The following is a 22,363-nucleotide window of genomic DNA, read 5'->3' as shown; positions in this document are numbered from 1 at the left end:
ACCTCAAATATGAAGAGGAGGTCGCCAAGTGTGGAATTCAGTTCGGCTTGTAATATTTCTATTCATAGGTTGACATTCATTCTGCCAATTTGGAGCCTGAGATTGAGATTTTCTTGATTTTTCAGTCTACAACAACACACTGAAGAAAAGCCTTCATGCTCATGTATTGAATCTGGTACAATGTTTCGAGATAACTTCACTTACGATAACAGACTGATACCACTGGTCACTTGTCTTCTCATTTGACCACCATGTGATAAAATGACAATATCATGTTTAAAATGTGACGAGAGATTCTCAGAACTGAAAGCGTAACATGTGGGACTAAAGATGATTTTCATGCAAGTTTGGTGAACTTGTTATTGTGTGTGATGATCTCTTTCCTCTCATTTGATTGATTGAGTGTCAAAATGTATTTTATTACCCTGCATCTTAATACAATATTTCAGTTTTCATGGCAACCGATAGTTTGCGAGGTGAAAGTATGTGCAAAATGTACTTGTAAGTATCAGAAGTAAGAGGACTCATTATGGAGTATGGCTTCTGTCAGTGTTGTATTATTATATAATCATAATGTTATATTATCATTACTGCTGCATTACTATGGGAGCAATAAATCAATGATGGAGCTGGATGAGGTGGAGCAAATTTTGCCAGTCATAGACTGTCAGGTGTTTTAAACTATAATAATTTATTGTATTATATAACCTGATCATATGTTTTCTGTAATCTGAAAGCAAACTAGTAACTATTGCTATCAAGTACATGTAGTTGAGTGGAAAGTACATTAGTTCCCTCTGAAATATGGTTGAGTGTAAGTACCAAATTATGTAATATGGCAAGTGCAAGTTTGAAATAGCATAAACAGGATATGCATTCTATCACTGTACCTAAAACTCAAGCACAACTTTTTTTAAATTGAATAATAAGACATCATGTCACGTTTTCATGCAAGATGGAACTGAAAGTGCTTTATGTGATCTAAAGCTCACCAAACCTTGATATTTATTTTCTGTTTTTGGCCACATTTCATCACAGGCTACAGTTTTGCCTGTTCTTCTTTTTTTGTAATGCAGCTGCATTAACTTGCCATATAATTAAAGTCTCCTTCTTAAAGTATCCACTCTCAGAAATGTTGTGTCATGCACTCTCAGTCATGGGTGTGGATGTTAGAGTATGAATCTGCTTCCTTTTCAATGAATTTCAGTCACTGTGGATTCCATTGAACCTCCTTGTGTACTTCCATAATAACTCAGTCTTGCGTTATACTTTCACATGACATTTCTTTACTCTTACTCCAGCTGTTCGGTTTGACTGTATGGCCGTTCTATATAATTTGCATGTCTAAATAGCCCTTATGAAGATTCACAGAACTGAAATCTTTTGAGCTGTGATTGGTTTTGTAAGTGATTGGCTTTGTCACTGTGTTTCCTCGCATGAACCTAACAAGACCTGCACTGCTGAATCAGCTGCACAGCAAATATTACGCTGTCCCTCATATGAATGTCTCATAAACCTGAGAGGCACTGCGGGGTCTGTGAACATACTTCAGTGACTGTACACTCTGTTCTCCTTTGCTGTTTTTCGTCCGTCTGTCTGCGGCCGTCACATTTCACCTCAGACTTTCAGAAGTCACATTTGTGACATCCTGCATTCTTCACTTTAATCTCATTGTATTTCCACGAATGCCACATTTTCCACATGACTGGCGTTTGTTTACAGTGAATTCAGGAAATCTATCCATCCAGTCCGGCCATGTGATCGAGCTAGTGGATCATGTTAAAACAAGGCGATTTCTAATTTCTCTAAAGACTGTGTTTTTATATAACTGAGGGAGTGAATACAGTTTGTTGTTTCTGCACATTTTGTTCTGCTTGAAAGAATCCAAACATCTGACTGCCACCTGCTGGCTGTGTGCAAACCTCCATTTTATGAATAAAGGACGAATAAAGGCATATTGAATTTTAGATTTGAAGATAAAGTACAGATGATTAGTGTTGCAAAACTGCAGGATTTGAATAATTAAAACTTTCTAAAACTGCTTCCCTCTTTGAGAGACTCCAGAAGGGATAGAAGCATAAGCAAATAAATGCTTTTTGTCACATGTGTAAACAAAAAAACTGCATGTGAATATGATATTTGGAAAAAACTTGGAAACAGCTCAAATGTAAGCATCCCAAATGTAAGAAACAAGGAGCTCTCAGACCGTTCTGAAGTGAAATTTTATAACTTTGACTTTTATGATACAGACAAAAACGAACTTAAATGCATTTTGGTTTTATTTCCCTACACAGGAGATCATTTATTAGCAGTTACAGCTGAAATATTGGACATATTGCTGGCTTTATAGTGGGTGGATGACAACAACAAAGTCCTAAATGGATCTTGTAGTTTGTCCAAACTTTCTAGTATCAACCTCTAGTAGAAATAATCATTCTTTTTATTTGTAAGTTTAAAGTCGCCTAATTACTTACCTAAAAGCAAAAAATTCGTTTAATTTCCTTCATGTCCAGTAGGCGGCGGAAGTTGTCCTGGAAGAAGAAGAAGAAGAAGAAGAAGAAGAAGAAGAAGAAGAAGAAGAAGAAGAAGAAGAAGAAGAAGAAGAAGAAGAAACAACACAAACAAACATTAAAAAAAAAAAAACGTGGAGAAAAATCGGAAGCGCTTTGTGGGAATGATGGACGATTATCAACCGTTAACAGTAAGCAAATACATGAACGAACGACAATAATTACAGACTGTTTATAATCACAGCATCTCATTCATGTCTCCCTGTTGTGTTATCTTGACTTCCAGCAGTGTAGTTGACTAAATGCCTTAAATAAGTTCTCATCTTGACTTGCTAAGCTAACTTATTAGCTAACAGTCTAGCTAACCCAGCTATCTTGCAGGCAACGTTAGCCTGCTAACGAATGCTAATCATAGTAATAATAATAATATGTATTTGTTAGTGTTAACTCCAAAGTACTGAACGGTCATTTAAGACATCGAAAGAATTAACCGTAAAAATGTTAAAGGAAAACATTTTTCCAGGATAGAAATATCACAACAGGTTAGCAGCAGTGTAAAAGTTAGCACGGTTAGCCGTCTGATAGCCGTTGGAAAGTTATTCGGCACAGAACTTCTTGAAATCAAAGTGAAAGTGCAAACATGCTTTGTTGTTTTGAATTTCTTTTGCGCTGGCAATGTTAAACGCAACATATTTTGAATTATAGATATGGCTCGTCTTCGTCTGTTCCAGTATAAGTAGCTCACTTATTTTGAATGAGCTGCATCTCACCCATAAGAGGACTCTTTAAGAAGCCAAGGCTTTATTAATAATGACTGAATTATTTGCTCCAGGTTCATGAATCCATCCAGAAGGGATTTTCAGTTCCTCCTCTGCAAAAATGCCACAATTGCTGCTCTCCGAGCAAATATCATTGTCCATTTTGTTTGCCAACCTTGTTCAAACCCACAATACGCTCCAGAGTTCTGGGTCATTTGAACATTCATCTAATGAAAGCCATTTACATTGGAGGTAAGGTTTTTACACGTTCTGTTTAGTAATCAATTGACATTGTTAGCAAATGATTAACGACTAATGCATTCATGATTTAAATGTGTTCATATTTCAGAGTACACGATCCACAGATGCGGACTGCAGTGCAGGAGAAAGCGGCATTACCACTGTTTGTACTGCACAGCCACGGTGATGACGAAAAACAGTTTCACCACTCATCTTCCATTCTGCCGCCGGACGCAACAGCAGAGAGCCCAAAACAAGAGAGTCCTAACCGAAGGATTGATCGCTCCATCGCTGACGCCCGGAGAGGTTTACGTCGTCATATGACTCATTAAGGCTGTGATAACATATTCCTCACTTTTCCTGTCAGCCGTTTATCGTGGCACATTTTCTCATAAACATTTAAATTTGTCATGTTCCACTTAATAACGTAAATCTTTTATTGTGATTTTAAGCTCCTCATTTTCTTCTTCTTTATGAATGATGGAGCTTTTTCTAGCTGACATAAACAGAAAATAAATTATTAAGTGTTTGATGGAGACAGCATTTCACAAAATTTCACTATACAACTCACTGAATTAGGTCTTTTTTAAAGGGAGTCTGGGGCTGAATCACAGAGCAGGTTTTGATGTTGTTTATACCTTTTTTGTCTCCACAGGACAGCAACGATGACAGTGAGGACATAACCATCATCCTGGCTTCAGATGACCAAAGCAGCCGAGGAGAGAGCAGCAGCAGCAGCAACTCCAACGGATGTGACACTGTTTACAAGATGAGGACGGCTGTAGAGCCTTTCACGCCCAAAAGTCACCAAGCTGTGCAGACAAGCATCGAAAAACCACAAGACTGTGATGAATACTATTTCATGAACCTTGCAAAAATGTTCAAAAGGTTGTCCCCTCAGAAAAAGGCAGACGTCCGGATGAAAATCGAGAGACTGCTCTTCGAAGCTGAGTGTGAGTAGGAAAGGGTTGACAGACACACACATGCACACACACTTACAAATTACTTTTTTTTGTTTACCTACAGTCCCAGAGTGTATTTTGTATTAGTTACAAATGAAATAGTTAGAAATGAAAATGCTGTGTATAAAAGCAAACAGTTGTGTAAAATATCTTGACTTTATGTTCAGACCTATATGTTTGACAGACAGAGACATATACTGCGTGTAATTATAAAGAAAAACCAAAGATTTCTGCAGTGCAGACTGCTCAGCCTACCTCAGCCTGATGGTCTCACAGCCGGGCACTACTGATACTCTGACCAGTGTTTTTTTTAATTTTTTTTTTAAAAGACAAAACAAGTGAAGCTGCTGCTTGTAGAGCCTGAAATATCTCATTGTTTTTTACTGAAATAAAGCTCCTGCATCAACTGGCCTCCAGCCACGTTTTCTATTTTCAGCTCTAAATGCAGATTTTTTTCTGTCACAGGTGGCCGTTTCAGATGTCTGCGCTGTTGTTAAAGATGTGTGTATGTGGGGGAACAATGTGTGTGTGTGAAGAGACAGAAACAGAACTTGTGTTCAAGGATTTTAATGGTTTGGAAAATGACATCTGTTACACAAAAATGAGTCATTTTTCCAGTAGTGTGAAAGTCACTGGAGGAACATGATCACACGGTAGGACTGTCAGTAACCAAATGAAACTCAACTCAGAGTTAACTTACTAGCTTTTCCTCAGCTCATGAATCACGTCATGATCTTCATCAGCTGATCAATTCCAAACTCATGTACTTATTAGTTTGCAGGTGCTAATTTGAATAGTTTCTCATAAATGGCAATTTTAAAGTAAATGCTTTGCTCTCATGTACAAAAAGAGGAATTTACAGAGAGAAAGTTCTGATAGAAAAACATGATGAGAGTTAAGTTCTGAACCTTTTTTTGCTTGTGACTCCATCAAATGAAGCAGTGTGTGGGCGACCTGCTGTTGTGATGTGTGACATATAACCACAACTTCCCTGATTCAGTTTACGACCAGGGAACTTTGTTGCATGTCGTACATCCCTCCCCTTATGTTTCCAATCTGTCTCTTCACTGTCACTCTATCCTATAGTGCCAACCCCCCACCCCAGAGAAAAAAAATCTTAAAGCTATGTCTACGTGTGACCTCTCTCAATTCCTCTTGTCTCCATGTTACTTGAATAATTATTGCCAGCTTTACATAGAAATGGCAGATTTACGTTCATCATCTGACTTGTAGCAATAGACTCCATGCTTGTGCTGGGGAGGTGGGAAGCCGAAGCTGCGCACCCCCGGCTCAGAGGCACCACAGTTTCTCCGGGGCCTGGTGATGGGATACCGAACGCTTCCATCGGCCAGCCAGCCGGCGTCACAGCGGTCCAGCCCTCTGAATTTCCAGGCGGCGTAGAGCTGTCCGACTTTGGCGATCTCTGCTCCGTTCTCCTGACACGCCTGCTGAGCCTCAGTCAGGTTCATCTTGTGAGAGGCCTGAAGATAGTAGACTTTGCCTTTGAAGGAAACACACTCTTAAGCATTTTCATGTTTCAGACCATCATCAGCCCACAGACTCTTGAATCTAATGCACATAGAAGAAAATATTCAAGTGAAAAATATGGACTTATATTTATTTTGTATCCCATTATTCTGTTTTCAATTCTCTTATTAGACTTATTGAGGTGCTGGCTGGGAAACTTGCTAGCATACATAAAAACGAGAACTGAGGCCAGCCTTTAGGTGAAAACAGTAAATATACAGCAATATTAAGCTGTCATTTTTTTAGAGGTGAGCTTCAAAGATTCAAATCAGGAAAAAAAGAATTATTATTCTAACTTATCAGTGTTAGTGGTCTTGAAGCTCACAGTAAATTAACAGTGCAGTAATTGTTCACTATTGAGCTCGGTGCAGTCTGCATGAGGCTTCCTTGCACGCTGCAAACTGTTCAGTGTCAGAGGTTTTTAATGAGAGCTGACAGGCAGGGAGCGAAATGAAGACAGTTTCAAAGCAGTTTGTCAAAGCGAGGGAATTTAGGCTCTACACAGAGGATATTTTGACATGTCACAGCAGGTGTAAATAATGACATTGATGAGGCATCGTTAATGTCATCAGTGAAACCTGAACTTTTCCTGCTTTAACAACCAGATTCAAACCTGTGACGTTGCTGGTCACACAACACCTTCCACTTCCTAAAAGGCCACCTCACCTCGGGGTGAAGTGGAGAAGCAGAAGACATCGTAGTGATGGAGGCGTTGGTGGCGTCTGCCGTAGGTCCGGACCCCCGGTGCGAGGCCGTGCCCCCCGCAGGGCACTCTGGGCCGGGTGATGGGGTACTGGACTGTCCCGTCAGCCAGCCAGCCTGCGTTGCACCAGTTCAGACCCTCCTTCCAGGACTGGAAGAGCTGTGGGAAGGTGGCCAGTGTGGCGTCCTGCTCCTCGCAGGCCTGCTGGGCTCCCTGGAAGTTCAGGTGGTACTGACCATGAGGGTGCTGGTAGGGAAACACCACACCTGGGTGGAGGAATTAATGAGACAGTGGCAAGATGGACATTTACACAAAGTATGTGGGCCTCACAGTATTACTCAGAAATACTATTGGTACTATTACTATTAATAGTACTATTAATATCTGGAAGTCACAGTATCAGCACAGGTGGACATATTGTACCTTTTAAGTCCAGATAGACTGAAGCGCTCTTGTCCTCCAGTCTGTCCACCACCTCGCAGCGGTAGTGGCCTGTATCATTCAGCTGGACATCGGTCATCACCAGTGCAGCATCTCCTGGGAAATCCTGCCTGAGCTGCACACGACCCCTGACCAACCAGCAGACACACAAGCTCATGCAGCTGCTAATCACAGAAAAGAAGAATCATGACTTCATTATTTGTCCTTTTCAACAACCTGAACTCCCCCAAACTTCGACTGTGGGAGCCGATAGCCACCAGCACGTCTGTCTCATGTCCCCCAGCAGCAGGCAGCCAGGACCACTTGACCCGGACCTCCCTTGGTGAACTCGGCTCAGGCTCATACCAAAACCTGCACGGCATGGTGGTGTTACCCCCTCTGACTGCAGACACCGAGGCCTGAGCTGAGTCCACGTGGAGCTTCACACCACTGAAATGGACTGTAGGGAATACAGACAGAACATCTAAGAACAGAGCTTGAGAACATGAACACATTTTTATGATTTGTATTGAAATCAACAGCTGAAGCCTGAAAAAAAGATGTGTGATTAGATCTAACATGAACATATGTTTTAATTTACTTTCTTTGCTGCCATTTCCTTTGAGGAAGTTATGGTAGAAGAAGCTGTTTGGACTTGTGGGGGCAGTCAGGGCCCAGCCTGAGAGAACCAGCTGAGCGAGGCAGCAAATTATCCTCATCATCATCATCATCATCGTCGTCATCCTGGCTCTGATGGCAAACCCTGATCCTTGATGGTCTCAATCCTCAAGCCTGTGGAGGGAAATGTGCTGAGCTGGTTAGACCCTACAAGCACAGTGCAATAATTACGTTTGTATGACTGCGTTTTAGTAGTATTTTCATGTTTTCCGTCAGCACACAATCTGGTGTAGTGACAGGACAGCGCCACTAGAGGGAAGCACGACATCAGCATCAACTCTTAATTCAATATAAAAATGAAGCGCTTTAAAATTCAGAGAAAGTATCGTTTTCTGCACTTTCCAAAACTGTAACTTAAGTTATTCAAAAAATATAAATGTTTTGCATCTCAGCAGGTTTTTCTTTCTTTCTTTCTTTCTTTCTTTCTTTCTTTCTTTCTTTCTTTCTTTCTTTCTTTCTTTCTTTTGTCAACATTGCAGGTACGCCATAAGCATTTCAGTTAAATACATGACGATTCACCCTTGTATCCTTAGCCAGCAACATTTATTTACCTGGACGCCAGGTGAGAACAAAGATCAGGTTAAAAAAAAAAAAAAAAGTCGACATGCAGAAGAAATAAATCTAAAAACTAGAAGTTCAGAAGCTCATTTGAGTGATGCTAAGTTTTGCGTTTGCAGTCATTCTGATCATATTTATTATCCTCACTTACCCGCAGACACCTCGATAATTCCGCTTGCCTCGTTTAATCCTCTCGAACTGAAAGCTTTGATGCTGAGCGGCAGAAGAAAAAGATGTGCAGAAATCAGCGGACTTTTGGGACCAAATCAGAACTTCAGATGCGCAACAGTGTGGCAGTCAAAAAAGAGACGCAGCTTCGTGTCCTCCAGTCTCTGCGGATGATGAAACAGGTGCAGCTGCCGTCAGTTCATAGTGATCAGTGTGTTCTGCAGGGTCGCAGGGCTGAAATGCTGCTCGACCACCGGAAGAGCAGCTCAGACTGCTGAGGGGGAAACTCACCTGTGCGTGCTTCTGTACGCAGTGAGTGGAGGGAGGACAGTGAAGACACATATGGACAAGTCCTCCAGTTTCATTCATCAGTACTGTCCATTTATATATGCAGACATAAGCAAAGTAAGAATGTTTGTTTGTTTTTTGTTTTATCTTCAATAGTCTGGATATGCACATTTTCTTTTAGTTCTAATTTTAACAATTCCTCAAACACTGAATATATTTTACTGAAGGACTTAATATTCATTTGAATCTCAAACTCTCCACTTTGTTAGTTATTCAGCTAAATCATTCTGTTTTTTTCTCACCAGACAGATAAAGTATGACTATGATTTCAACAAAAGTGATTTGTACTGTAAAGCAGTTAAACAGTTACAGAATCACAGTTTTTATTGTATATTTTAGTCATATTTATTCATTAGGACCAACCGTATCGAGCAGACTCGTGTTGTGGAGCTGTTTATGGATGAATCTTGGGAGAAAACTGCTTTGCATCCCTCCTTAACGCTCTGAAAGCAGATGTTTGTCTCAGAGGGTCCCCACATCGACTCCAGCTGTGTTTTCCTTAAAGCACTATGATCTTTTATAGGAAACCCTGCTATGTTGTGGAAAACATACGCATCCACATACAGTCCAGTAGGTGTAGACGTACACAGAGAGGACAGATGTGTCAGAGACGCTCCGTCCTCCACCACATTCATTTCATAGAGATGAAAGCTGTTGCCAGGGGCCAAACATACCAGGACTGTGGGCTTAACAGGGAGATGAGTGGCTAATGGGGCGTAATTAGTCTTGTAAACAGCAGGCTAAAGTCCGGTAGTCCAGCATGAAGACTCACAACATTTTTGTGTGATTGGGAAAGTTTGTGCAGGAAATCAGAATGACAGCAGGTTCTTTGAAATGTTTCACTTTTATTTGAGAGCATCAAGTCCGACTGCACCTTCTTCTCATGTTAGTTTTAGACAGCGATATGTTACAAAAGGAAGTCCAGATTCTGGATTATATCAGCATCTGAATGCTGCAGAGATGCCCCCTAAAATGAACAGTGGTAGTGCTTATTCCTCCCCTGCATATGGACCCAGTTTGCTCATGCAGAAATCAGCCACCAACAGCCGCTCTGACCGTGTGGCCGTCAGGGGAAAGAAACTGTCACACAACTGGTGACATTCATTTACAAAAGCTCAAACTACAGCATGACAAAGACGTGTTGTGTGTCTCTCGGTCGAGAGGAAACGCACACAAAGATTTCTCTTAACACTTAATAAATGATCTCAGTTCAAGACCAACAATGAATAAAAAAAAGAATGTAAAACAATGTTTATTTTCTACACATCTTTCTACGTGTTTCACATTTGTTGTAAAAAGGATTAAATTACAATGAAATTATATGTAAGACTGAAGCTGCTAAAATAAAAAAAAAAAATTAAAAACCTGCAAAAAGCCTTTCAGTTTGTCATTTCATCATTTGATTGCTGTGTGCAGCAGTTTTAAGGGTTTATATTCTACATATTATCTCTTCCAGGATGAAAATGCCAAAACGTTCTCCATATTGCACAGGCTCTGCGTCATCATGCTGGGTTGTGCTCGAGTAAACAGCAGCTGGACGATGCGCACAGTGAGAGTATGCTGGCCAGGATGTTTGTCGTCTGTCCTCTGCAGACTGTTAAAAAATTCAGTGGAGAGCTTTATTATCAAGTGTCCCTGAAATCAATTTGTTTTTAGAAGGAGAAAATAATACAGCAAATCTAAGCGAATTCTGTTCTATCCAAAGCTATTAAAATTCAAATCATGGATATTTCATAATGTGTGAGCAATGTCAAACAATTCTATTAAACATAAAAAAAAGTCTCTATTCAGAAAGTGCTACGAGTGTTACAGTCCCAGCAGCCAACAGGATCTTATCCAGAGAAACCAGTGGAGCACAGAACAGATGTCTGCGATCCGTTCCCCTGCTGTGGTCCGAGGAGATGGAGCGACTGGATGTGGATGGAGCACTGTTAGATGGAGACCCACGAGTTTCTAGTCATCGCAGCCCAGCAGCTCCATGCGTAGAGTGATGCGCTCGTGCCACTCCCAGGGGACGACTCGGACGTAGCGGGCGTAGAACGGAGGCTCGAACAGGTTCTTCTTATGGGTGTTGTTGTCGATGTTGCCTTGGAAAAGCTGCAAATAAGCGTTATGGTTAACGGTTGCAGCAAAATAATGACTTATTGAGCAAAAGTTATTTAATTCTGTTCTATTTCCCAAAGAGTCTTCCCAAAAAAAAAGTTTATGAGGAGGAAGGACATAACTTAAGATGCTTCGTGATGCTCTAATGTAAAATAATTTTTGGTGAATACATCCATCAAACGCCATGTCAGTCAAACTGAGCTGCTTTCTGACAACCCGACGACCCAGATGAGCCCCACCCAGACGTTCAGAGCACTCAGGCGACAGCCCCGGGCGGCCTCATTTTCTCCCAGTAAAAACATCAAAGCTCGTTTTACAGTTTTATTGGATCATCTCGGAGAAAAGAGGCTGTGATGAGGAGAGCAGGCCGTCCACTCCTCCAGCAAGAGAGAAAAATAAACTGAAACTCATGAAAAGGGAAGGAGGGAGGAACAGGAAGCGAAGCTGACATTACGTGTGACTTTTTGGGCCTTAAAAGTATTAATCAACACTCATATGTCTGACCTTATCACTGCTGGTGTTCTCCTCCTTCACTGTACTCCATGACTCCCCATCGTTACTGTAGGCCACTTTAAACACAGACACAAACTGCACCACTCCGAAGTCCTTGGCCCCCTGAGTGATAATGCCTGTGAGGCGCTTCGTCTTCTCGAGATCCACCTGGTGGAGGAGCAAAGAAAACTGTACTCTGCAACACCTGCTGGCCTCCAAAGACATTTTACCAGTAATGTCACTTTGCCTCTTCCCTCACCTGGATCCACTCTGAGCGGTTGTTGTGGGCGGGCGACCAGGCGTTTGTCTTCCCCTGCTTATCCAGCCGGGCGAACTGAGGGTGCCACGTGAAGGTGTCGATGCCCCACGTACGGAAAGAGCTGGAGGCCGAAAGCTGCCCGTCCGAGACGAGGCGAGACTTCATCCCCAGAGGCTCTGAGCAACCTGCCGCGTTTGAATACACTGTGAATCAAAAGCAGACGGGAGGACGGAGGGAGGGAAGCCAAAGCGACAGGAAGAGGAAGAGGAAGAGGAAGAGGAAGAGGAAGAGGAAGAGGAAGAGGAAGAGGAAGAGGAAGAGGGGGGAAAATGAATGCACCCAAAGAAAAGACAAATTAACTTCACCCTTCATCCATTTGAAGAAAATCAGAGAGATTCAGAAGATTAAAATGTTTTTACACCCACCAATGACCAAGAGGAAAGAGAAGAAAGAGGCGCACAGAGGGGGAGAACGCATGCAATACAGTGCATTGAGCTACATATGCAGTGTGTACACATTCATGCTTCTCTGTGAATGTTTTATCTGTTAGGTCAAACAGGACAAAAGGACAAAGGGACGGAGGTGGAGAGAAACACCGTGTGTCCCAGTCTCTGCCTGCGCCTGGATTGGCTGCTTTATTGTCGCATAGTGAGGTCTACCCACAGAATACTGTTGATACAATACATTTTCTATCTGACCACAGCTTGATGGAAGTGGAAATAAACTCTCTGACTGTCATTACGTTTGTCGGCGGAACCGCAGCAAGAAGAAACCAAACACAGTAAAACAGAGAGAAAAACAAAAACAAAAGAAACGTTCTACACTTTTTCTGCTATAAAGTTTGCAGCGGCTATAACTGGGCAACGCATTTGTTTTTCTGGCCACTATTCTTATCTGTTTGTGGCGTGTTTACCATTGAGCTCACAGCCCACCAGCTCCATGCGCAGCGTGCAGGCCCTGCGGCAGACCACAGGGATGATGCGGATGTACTGGGCCACGATGGGAGGGTCAAAAAGGTTGGTCTTTGTGCTGTCGTTGTCTGCGTTGCCCACGAAAACCTGCGCACACAGATGGGGGAAATGTGTTATGAAAAAGCTGCTGGGATTGTGAGCACAAAAGCTGTATTTAACACAAGGGAAGACCTCTAACCTTGTCCCTCCGTTGGCCATCCGCTCTGTACGTGGTATAAGAGTTTCCATCGAAGCTGCTTGCCACCTTGAAGGCCTTGATGTACTCCGCCGTGCCCATGCGACTGGCACCCTGAGTGATGATGCCCGTCAGACGCATCTTCTTCTGCATGTTGATCTGTTGTTAACAAGTCAAGCGTTGGTCAACCTCACGCCTCTCGCTGCTCAGCTTCATGATTCTATTCTTTGATTTGAAGCGTTCGCTTGCCTCACCTCGATCCAGGGGTTCCTGTCGTGGGCGGCGGACGTCCAGGCATTGACGATGCCTTGGTTGTTGAGTCGAGCCAACTCGGGGCCCCAACGCTGAAGACCCAGCATGCCGTAGTGCACAGAGGAAGCTGAAATCTGGGACTCCACGATCGCTCCTCCCTCCATCCCCAGCAGAGAAATGCAACCTGGGACACAACCATTAAAATGCGATGAAGGGTAGAAGTGAGTAATTACACCTACTTCTGTACTAAATGTGTGGGTTTCTTTCTTTATTATTATTACGTTTCATCCACACATAGTACTCTGTCGTTTGGCCACTTTAGGAAACGTAGTCTTTGATGTCGTTTACATTTAACTTGTTGAACAAGGTCTCTGAGGAAAAGTAAGAGATGAATGAAGCGTCATGGTGGCTGGTGAACGTACGTAGCTGGCACTGCTTTCCCACATACGGTGAGGGACACTGGCAGGTGTAGTCTCCGTCCAGATCCCGACATTTCCCTCCGTTAGTACAGGGCTGGTTGGCACAGTCGTTCACATCTGAAACAGACAAAAGCTCACTGTTTTATTTAAGCTAGCTAACAGAGAAACATTTTGTGCGCCACAATAATCACAAAAAAAGGAGGACTGTTCGAGAGGTGGTGCACACCTGCCCACAAACGGCTCAGAGGGAGAACAGAGGGGGGGTGACGGCAGGTGGAGGGCCACAATAGCCTCAGTGTGTCTCCAACACACAGCTGGTGACAAGGAGCTTCTCTTAAACCGAACATGATGACAGAAATGAGGGCAATGCTGAGGACACTCTGGGCAACCACTTTAAAGGGCACAGCAGGTTCGGGGTCAAAGGTCACGGCTGATAATTGTATTTTGCTCCATGACTGACTGAATGAATCAGTTACCCCATAAACTAACTGTGTACTGAGGCAACTGGATAATGAGACCAGAGAGCATGAAGATCTCTGATGTCCACAAAGGACAAACAAACAAACAAACAAACAAACAAACAAACAAACAAACAAACCAGATTCTTTAGAATATATTTAGTATTTCAGCTAAATTCACTTTTAGCCAATCAGTGTCATGTGTGAAGTTTTCCAGCCTTTTCTCAGATAGAGGCGTTGCTTTCCTCCACCATAACCATGGCAACAAACTCTGTGGTCACTTCCTGTCTACTGCCCATGCAATGCTTCTGATCTCCACAAGGTGGCAAGCTTGCACAGCATGTCTGGATGGCTTACTTAGAGGAATGGGATCAATGCTCAGCTGCAGGCTTTACTCTTTTCATTCATCTTAAAAGTGACCTAAATATTTGCACAGAGGGATGCTTTAAACATTATTCAGACTTCACTGTCAATACAAGCAATGCGCTGATGAGACAAAGATCCAGCAGTTACTGGAAAACCTGCATTAAGATCCCTCGGTAATGACTGTCTTTGCATATATACATTATCGTGTGGTCAAAAACAGTAGTTTTGTCAGAGAATTGCTGGTTTTGACTGGATCTTAATGCACGTTTATGATGTTTCCCTCACCCGGACCCAACATATGCACTGAGACAGTCCTCACTGCAGCCAGATCAGGTCTGAGTGCAGCTCCACGCCCTGCTGCTTGCTCTGTACTCTGTTTTTAACTTTATTTTCTCACTGTTTTTGAGTGGTTTTATTCCCCATCTTATTTTAAATTCATTTTCTATCTCTGTTTTTATGTCCGTTCTGTCTTTTTATGTACAACACTCACTTGGTGCATGTGGTTTCTTTGCTGTAAAGCACTTTGAGCTGCATTTCTTGTATGTGCAAGAATCTGCGTATGTGAAGTTTATTGTTACTATTATTATTATTAGTAGTAGTATGTATATATATGGGGTGTAAGGCAAAGCTACTCGATATTTCTGTTTATGTCTCATCTGTATTTGGATCATAGTGAAAGTGCACTTAGTTTATACTAAAGTTGAAATAAGAAATAATCTGATCTGTTTTATTTGCATTCAGTTGTTTCCTACTGCCATTTACACTCCAAGTTCATGTCCCTTCAGGACACATTATCTGTGCATATGATGTATTAGTATGATATGGCTTTTGTATGCAAAGCAACGCATCCCATGCTAAAACTGATGTTGAGTGCATTGAAGTGATTCCACTGAAAAACAACACATGAAAATTCAATTATGTCCAGCCTCTTTTCCTCTGTCTACGCTAAATAAGTCTCTCAGGCTTCAGAACTAAAGCAGATGACAGGTTGACGTAATGCCACATGGGTCTGTTTAATTCTTGTTCCCGTTAACACTAAGAGGATTGCTCACATCTTAGAAACAAATGCCTGTATGTCTGTGACAACACTGGCACAGAGCGGCTAATATAATAAGTCCGAGAAACAGGTGATCCTACTGAGAGAAGCACCGCGAAACAGCTTTACAGGTTGTTTTGTTGTGTTGCTTTGACGTTCACTCAAAGCAAGAGTGAGTTAAAGAAATATGGCACAAGTGTCATTCTAACTTCCTCATTCTTTCTGCTGTTACTTGCAAATTAAATGCTCATTTCGTACAAACTATCTTTGTCTTGTTAACCTCTGACACACCGTTCAACCACAATCATATCATTAGCTTCAGCTCTGGATTTATGTCCGTGCCGCCACCTCATTCCAGCACCTCAACACCAGTCCAGCCAATGACGTCCGACTTAGTCAAAATTAGAAAATGTTTGGGAGTAGACGACCAGACTGCACAAACACTACAATTGGTGGTCAGGCTGTGGGCTCTGGGCTGAGCTGTTCATTCACAAAAAATGTCTCTTCAGTAATAAGTCCTGAGAGTTTCAAACTTCAGCTATTTTCTGTAATAGATCTTTTTCAGACTCACTCACTCAAAGCTGTTTCAATCCCAAATTACGGGTGTTTTAACTCCAGATTGTGATGATGACATTCGCACTTGTAAAGCACGGTCATTACATTAAGAGGGTCGGATGGAATTCACTAATATCAAATTCTTGGTCTGATTAGCGAGCTCGAGCACAAACAGATGCAGTGTTGAACCGACGCGGAGGGCGTCTGCATGCTAAGAGACTTGGAGTGGCCTTTCGCTAATTAGCCAAAGGGAATGACCGCAGAGGCCGCTGAATGAGATCCTTTCATGAAACTGCTGAGCTGACTGCACGGCTCTCACGCCGCTGATGCTCTGACAGGATGGAAAATCCTCATGTGTTCACACTGAAAATGGAGGCTGATGCTATGTGTATAAGACTGCCTGCTGACTTGTTGGGACAAAATTCTTTGTATTAGATGCTCTACTTTTTATATAGGCCTTAAAATCAACACTTAGTGGTTAAATAAAAGTTTTCCAAATTCATTGAACAGATAAGACATCACATGAGAAACTGACAGATCGGTATAAACGTGTGTACCTCAGCTGAGAGCAGAATTTAAAGATGCTTTTGGTGGATGTAAATGTGCACAGGGGAGAAAACAAGCAGCTCAAACTCATTTATCACATCCAGGAGAAACCTACTGATCTGGCAGTGCGCTCCCTCGAAGCCCGGCTGGCACTTGCAGATGTACTCGTTGAAAACGTCTCCTCGTCTGGTTGGAGCGATGATCTCGCACGACCCATCGTTCTTGCAGGGGTTCGGGCTGCAGGGTCCTGAGAGACGGATGAAGGAAAGGGGTTAGTTAAAGGAGTGATTTGACTGAGCTCCTCCTCCAATAAGGTTCCTCGTGGATGTACCTGTCTCTGTGAGGTTGCAGGTGTCTCCACCGAAGCCGTCGGCACAGATGCAGATGAATGGATCTTCTCCTACTCCGGTCACACATGTTCCTCCATTGTGGCAAAGGTTCACCTCACAGTAGTCGCCTGAGTGGATGAGAAACAAGGAGGGATAGGTATAAAAATCCAATCTCCATCACCTTAATACGATGAAAAAACACTCTTGCTAATGCAACACATACATGACACATTTTATTCAACAATGGTGGTGTATAACTTGTTACCATCTAACCCAGCTACAGAAAACTAGACTGCAGTGCAGCTTCAACACATGTTGTTGTTTTGAAACCCTTGCTGTTTCTTAAATGAGAGAAACTCCTGGCATCCTGATCTTGTTACGCTGTCGCTGCTGCTCCCTCAGGCTGAAGAGGACAAGCTCCCACTCAGTCTGGGAAATGAATGAATTCGGTATGTTGAGTAGAAGAAAACGGGGCAACGTGAAGAGCGAGTGATGACAATTCATCACAGAATCCTTCCTGAGGCTTCCTGGGGCTCATTTATTTCTGTATTTTTTTAGATATATTACTTTACATTCTGCTGGGGACCCTGGTGATCAATAGCCTTATTGATCTTATCATCGTAGCATTTATTTGTTCACTATATTTTGTACTATTAAACTGACTAATAACTAAACATTTGCCTCTGAACTGTAGTGGATTCACTAAGTAAACGGCCATATTTTCAAAATCCACAGCGACAGTCTGTAAAACAGGCCGTCGGCTGAAAAGGCCAAAATAACCCTGATGACATTAGCAGGGCTCTCAGCGGATGAGTAGCTCTCTCAGTCACAAGAAGAAGGGTGTGAAGTGGGAAAGTTTTCCAGTGTAAAGCATCCAAGGGTTGATTTTCATGACTAATTTTCACAGGTGTCAGAATCTGAACAGGGAGGGAAAAAGATGGATGTCCAGCGTTTCCTCTTTGTTGCTGTAGCGTCTGGTCTGAGCGTTTGGAACAACAGTTGTGCTGCAGCGTCGGCTGTGAGGCCCAAAGTGCTGAGTCACAGATCCTGGCTGGATCAGGGAAATAATGGCAGAGACCTCGTGTGGGAGCGGCAGGGCACCGATTTGTGAGCCCCACCAGAGCTGTCAAAATGACAAAACCTTAACCTCATAATCTTTGCCTTTTTTTTTGTTTCTGAACGAGCACGTTGACTCATCAGACGCCACGTCAGAGTCAACATTCAAGCTTTAAACAGCCCTGGTGGAACTACTGGACTTTGCTGTGACTTTCTTTGGCATCTGTGAGGTAAAAACCTGGAGGAACTTTGTGAGTAATGCCAAATTCCTCTTTTTGGAAAGTGTGCCGCCACAATAATGAGGCATAAAAATGTGATATTGGGTGTGCAGACATGATAATTTTGCAGATTTTGTCATTGTGCTCAAATGTTTTGTGCCAGAATACATCTGAGAACTGGGCAGACTGGCTTGCTAATGCTGTGACATGTTTCAGCATGAGAGCAAATCTAAGCACAAGCATTTTGTGTTGATGTAATTTACCAGTGAGAACAATTTAAACAGTAATCAGTGCGAGCTAAGATCAAGTTTTATGTGGCTCAATGAATCTGGCTGCAATGGAGTTTAACGTGAAAACAGGTGCATTGCAAATAAATGTTGGAAAGACGTTTGTTTCAGCTCTATATTTAAGCAACACATCTTGAAAACAGTTAGTGCTTCTTATCACAGAGATACTGAAACTAATACTTGGTCCACAGGTGGAAACAAATTTCAAACAAACACCACAATTTTATGCAGCCAACACAGCCAACAAGATTAAGAGCTTGCAGGATTATCCAGGTTGCACAGATGCATGCAGCTCTTTCAGGAATGAGCAGTTACACAACATGACAGTGCAGCAGCTCGTCAGTGGCTCAGGACACGCAGCACACCTGACTGACAGGTGGGCAGCGAGCAAAGCGACAGGCTGCTGAATGTAAACAAACATCGAGGCCGCAGAGGATCGGCAGCCAGATCGAGTAAAGACAGTCAAAACACTCTCCAGCTGACTTTTAGGCGCTGCTGGTTGGCAGCGTGTTCAGGTCCAGGTTGGACTAGAGGTGGGTGGAGTGGACAGGTGGTTCATGCTGGCTCCAGACACGAGCACATATGGTGTTATTTTCCTCTCCATCTGCGCCACCCCTTAGTGTAACCAGATAAGGGTCCAAGGGGACAATAATACATTTAAATGTAGACCCAAGCAGTAGTTAACTGTGTACAAATCTATTGACTCCATGACACATTGAACCCCCCCCATCTTTACATTTCACAAATTATTATGTGCTTTGGGTGGTGCATGCAAGAAGCACACACACACACACACACACACACACACACACACACACACACACACACACACACACACACACACTCGTGCAGGTAACAGTTCCTTTACAAACCTGCCTCCTATGATTTTACCACCAGAACTCTGTAATAACAGAATCTCACCTGTAATAACAGAGTGGCCTCACATTTAATCAGTCAATACCGGACAATAATAAACTTGCATCCTGGGATGAACTTACACTTACAAATAACATACTGTTTTAAGGGAAAAACTGCTTTATTTAAAACCCTTAAAACCCTGAACCCTTAATGTTGACAGTAATTTGGTGATGGGTAGTGATAAAGCCAAATGAGCTTATTGTGATTATTATGTTAAAACTAAAGAGATGGCAAACAGTAACTCCAGCAGATAATTACTGAGGAAAGACGTGGTTTTTCATGACTAACCTGTTGCGCATCTTCCCCTTTGTCATTCATTTAACCCCCACTTTTCCCATGACCGAGGCGCACAGCAGGGAAAACAAAACTGAAGCTTCACGAGTCAAGAAAAGGAAAATAAGAGTAGGTGGCACACTTCAGGGCCAAAGTCTCCTTGTGGATTGAATGGGGAAAAGGTGAATGGAGTCTGGTGTTAGAAGTAGAAACTTGTGAAATACTACACACACACATAAACAGCACGAGTTGAGCAGAGTTGCGTTTGAATGCGAGTAATCAGATTTGATACGTGTCTGTGGTTTAAAAATGACTTACCTCGAACTGAATACAGGCAAAGCAGAAGAAGAAATGATGTAACAGTCGCTTTTGTGACATTTCCGGGACGTTTCATATTTGTTTACCCTCGCTTTGTTTGTTCCGCCGGGTTGTTGTTTGCTCGGAGCGACGCGGCACCGCTAAACTTCTAACTAATGCTGCTTTAAAGTGCTGTCGGAAATATGGGGATTCCAACTGAAGCGTCAAAAGGAACGGCCGAGTGATGAAAGAAGGAGCCGGGATTTTTCGATAATACCCGGGTTAACTACATGTGACGTTAGAGGGGGCGGAGAGCTGGGAGCCTTGTCAGTAAACAGATGAGATGCTTTTCGTAGCACGTTAATTCACGGGAGCCTATTACTTCAAATTCCTGCAATTTTTACTTTGTGATTCGTTTAGAGGTCTCTTACATGTTTTCTCATTCTTACAACTTCAAATTACAGCTACAAACTCAATCTAGTCAATATATTTTCATTTCTTTTTGTGCCTAACTATTGTATTTGTTTTTTGTTTTACTTGGATATTTTTTCCTATCATCATAACATAATCAAACACCAGCTACAAGCCGTATTCACTTCATTCCGCGTCTTCAACAACTGTGATGATCTAAAATTAAAGTCACTGCAATCCATCAAACAGTGGAATTGGCTGATAATCCCAACATTTTGGGTTTTTTGATAACCTGTGTTATGATGAGTATTTGAAGGCATCACTACGCCAGGTTGACAGGGTAGGCGGGGCTTTGAATTAGCCCCATGGATTATTGACAGGCTATTTTGGGCAGTCGTTTCAGGTGAAAATGAAAGTATCTGTCACTCAGAATGACACTTAAACACATCTTAATTAAAATAATTGTCAGCTTCATAGATGAGGTCTTTAGGGACAGCATGTTCCGCTCCCAATGTTAAATTTGAAGGAGAAGCATGAAAATTGGAGTGATTTAACAATTTGGTACTTTGAATTAATCCCCATGGGAAAACCCTGCATTTGACCACTGCCAAGTATTTAAGGACCCAGCAGGCAAAGTGCAGCTCAACCAGCTCCAGTTCTGGGGCCAGTATACACTTTGGTCTAGTGAACCGCAGGAGCATTATTAATACCAAATATTTTAGGAGATCATTCATCTGGATATTTGGCAAAAAGAAAAGAGAGGCCCAGAGTTTCATATATATATATATGTGTGTGTGTGTGTGTGTGTGTGTGTGTGCGCCAATTATATATGACATGAGGATCTGAGGCTTGTGGAATCGGTGACATCTTTCAAATCACTTTTCATAACTTATGTTTAAAAGAAAAAACAGACCATTATTAATTCTAGCTCATCGTTTTATTTTTTATTTTTATCTTATACTATTGTATTATATTGCATTATATTCTATTTTTGTATCATTGTAAGCCATTTTATTCGCCCGATTGCTTTCCTGAATTGTTTCTATCCTGGTTCAACCATGTTCAGAAAAATATTACAACTGGTCAACAATAAGTAGAAACATTAAAACACGTGATCTCTTTGTAGCCAGTGTTTAATCATAAAATCGTCAAAAGATTAATTGATTGTGGAAAGTACAATATTGCTCTGTTTTCACAAGGAATTTAGGCATAATTAAAGTTTATTTTACTGAACTTTACATCACTGGGGTGAAGAGCTTCGTGAAAAAAATCAGTTGAACTCTGTCGCCATCATGTGGACATTCAGCTGTAACTACAACAGGGATCCCTTCGTCCCAGTGACTAGTGACACTCTGCTGCAGGCCACGTTTAACTGAAGACTCACTTGTCGCTTTAAAGCTGTGATTAATTAGATGCCAAACCAAATAAAACAGCAGCGTAGTGACATACAGTAAGTGTCTAGCACTTGCACATTTACACTTGGCCTGCCTTGTATGCGTATGTGTTAAGTTTTAATAAGGAAAAGTGAAATAAGCATCAGTTCTATTCTCTTTTAAATAAATAAAAACCAGCAAGAATCCGGAAAATAAATCTGTTAGTCAGTCAACATCTGCTGGTACATTCCAGTCTATAGGCTAAATGTTATGTAACAGGTTTCAGCTCACGTTCCTGTCACGTTCAGGAAGGCCCTCATTGGCTGTATGTCACACTCAAATACTCCTGCATTCAAAGAGGATATACTATAAAGATATTAAAATGGATTTGATTACCCGTCACATCGTTGTTTTTTTGTCAAAAATGCGTGCAAGATTGGGAATGTACTGTAACATTTTTCTCCACAATACTGTCATATAAGTGTTTGAAACGATTCTTGCAACCACGCTTGGAACAGAAAAGAATATTGTAATAAAAATATAACATATTTATATTATAATAGCAAAAGATATGCAGTATAAGAAAAGGCACCACGTGATGTTTGACAGATAAGGGGCGTGGAAACTCACTGACCTGCTGCACAGATGATACGTCACCGCATTATTAACCAATGAGAGAGTGATGAGTGAATGATGC

General features: G+C 42.0%; 3 protein-coding genes across 3 annotated transcripts; 1 reads left to right on the top strand and 2 right to left on the bottom strand.

Annotated features, from left to right (window-relative positions):
- Window positions 1-2,514: 2,514 nt before the first annotated feature.
- Window positions 2,515-4,787, top strand: LOC139333568 (uncharacterized). Its single transcript, XM_070966049.1, has 4 exons — window positions 2,515-2,701; window positions 3,343-3,520; window positions 3,618-3,814; window positions 4,164-4,787. The coding sequence occupies exons 1-4, from the start codon at window positions 2,675-2,677 to the stop codon at window positions 4,467-4,469; spliced, it is 708 nt and encodes a 235-aa protein (XP_070822150.1). The 5' UTR covers window positions 2,515-2,674; the 3' UTR covers window positions 4,470-4,787.
- An 873-nt stretch (window positions 4,788-5,660) lies between these two features.
- LOC139331044 (hyaluronan and proteoglycan link protein 3-like) lies at window positions 5,661-7,863 on the bottom strand. The gene is made up of 5 exons (XM_070962313.1): window positions 7,722-7,863; window positions 7,358-7,580; window positions 7,124-7,269; window positions 6,664-6,966; window positions 5,661-5,971 (listed from the first exon to the last, which is right to left on the bottom strand). Exons 1-5 carry the CDS (start codon window positions 7,861-7,863, stop codon window positions 5,661-5,663), a joined length of 1,125 nt encoding a protein of 374 aa, XP_070818414.1.
- A 1,834-nt stretch (window positions 7,864-9,697) lies between these two features.
- LOC139334320 (lactadherin-like) lies at window positions 9,698-20,123 on the bottom strand. Its single transcript, XM_070967136.1, has 10 exons — window positions 19,904-20,123; window positions 16,836-16,961; window positions 16,620-16,751; window positions 13,547-13,660; window positions 13,127-13,308; window positions 12,876-13,031; window positions 12,640-12,784; window positions 11,727-11,929; window positions 11,480-11,635; window positions 9,698-10,969 (listed from the first exon to the last, which is right to left on the bottom strand). Exons 1-10 carry the CDS (start codon window positions 19,977-19,979, stop codon window positions 10,826-10,828), a joined length of 1,434 nt encoding a protein of 477 aa, XP_070823237.1. The 5' UTR covers window positions 19,980-20,123; the 3' UTR covers window positions 9,698-10,825.
- Between the last annotated feature and the right edge of the window lie 2,240 nt (window positions 20,124-22,363).

Source organism: Chaetodon trifascialis, chromosome 1, assembly GCF_039877785.1.
Source record: "Chaetodon trifascialis isolate fChaTrf1 chromosome 1, fChaTrf1.hap1, whole genome shotgun sequence".
NCBI classification, from domain to species: Eukaryota; Metazoa; Chordata; class Actinopteri; order Chaetodontiformes; family Chaetodontidae; genus Chaetodon; species Chaetodon trifascialis.
The sequence above is the reverse complement of the archived record's forward strand: the minus strand, read 5'-3'. Positions and strand labels throughout refer to the sequence as shown.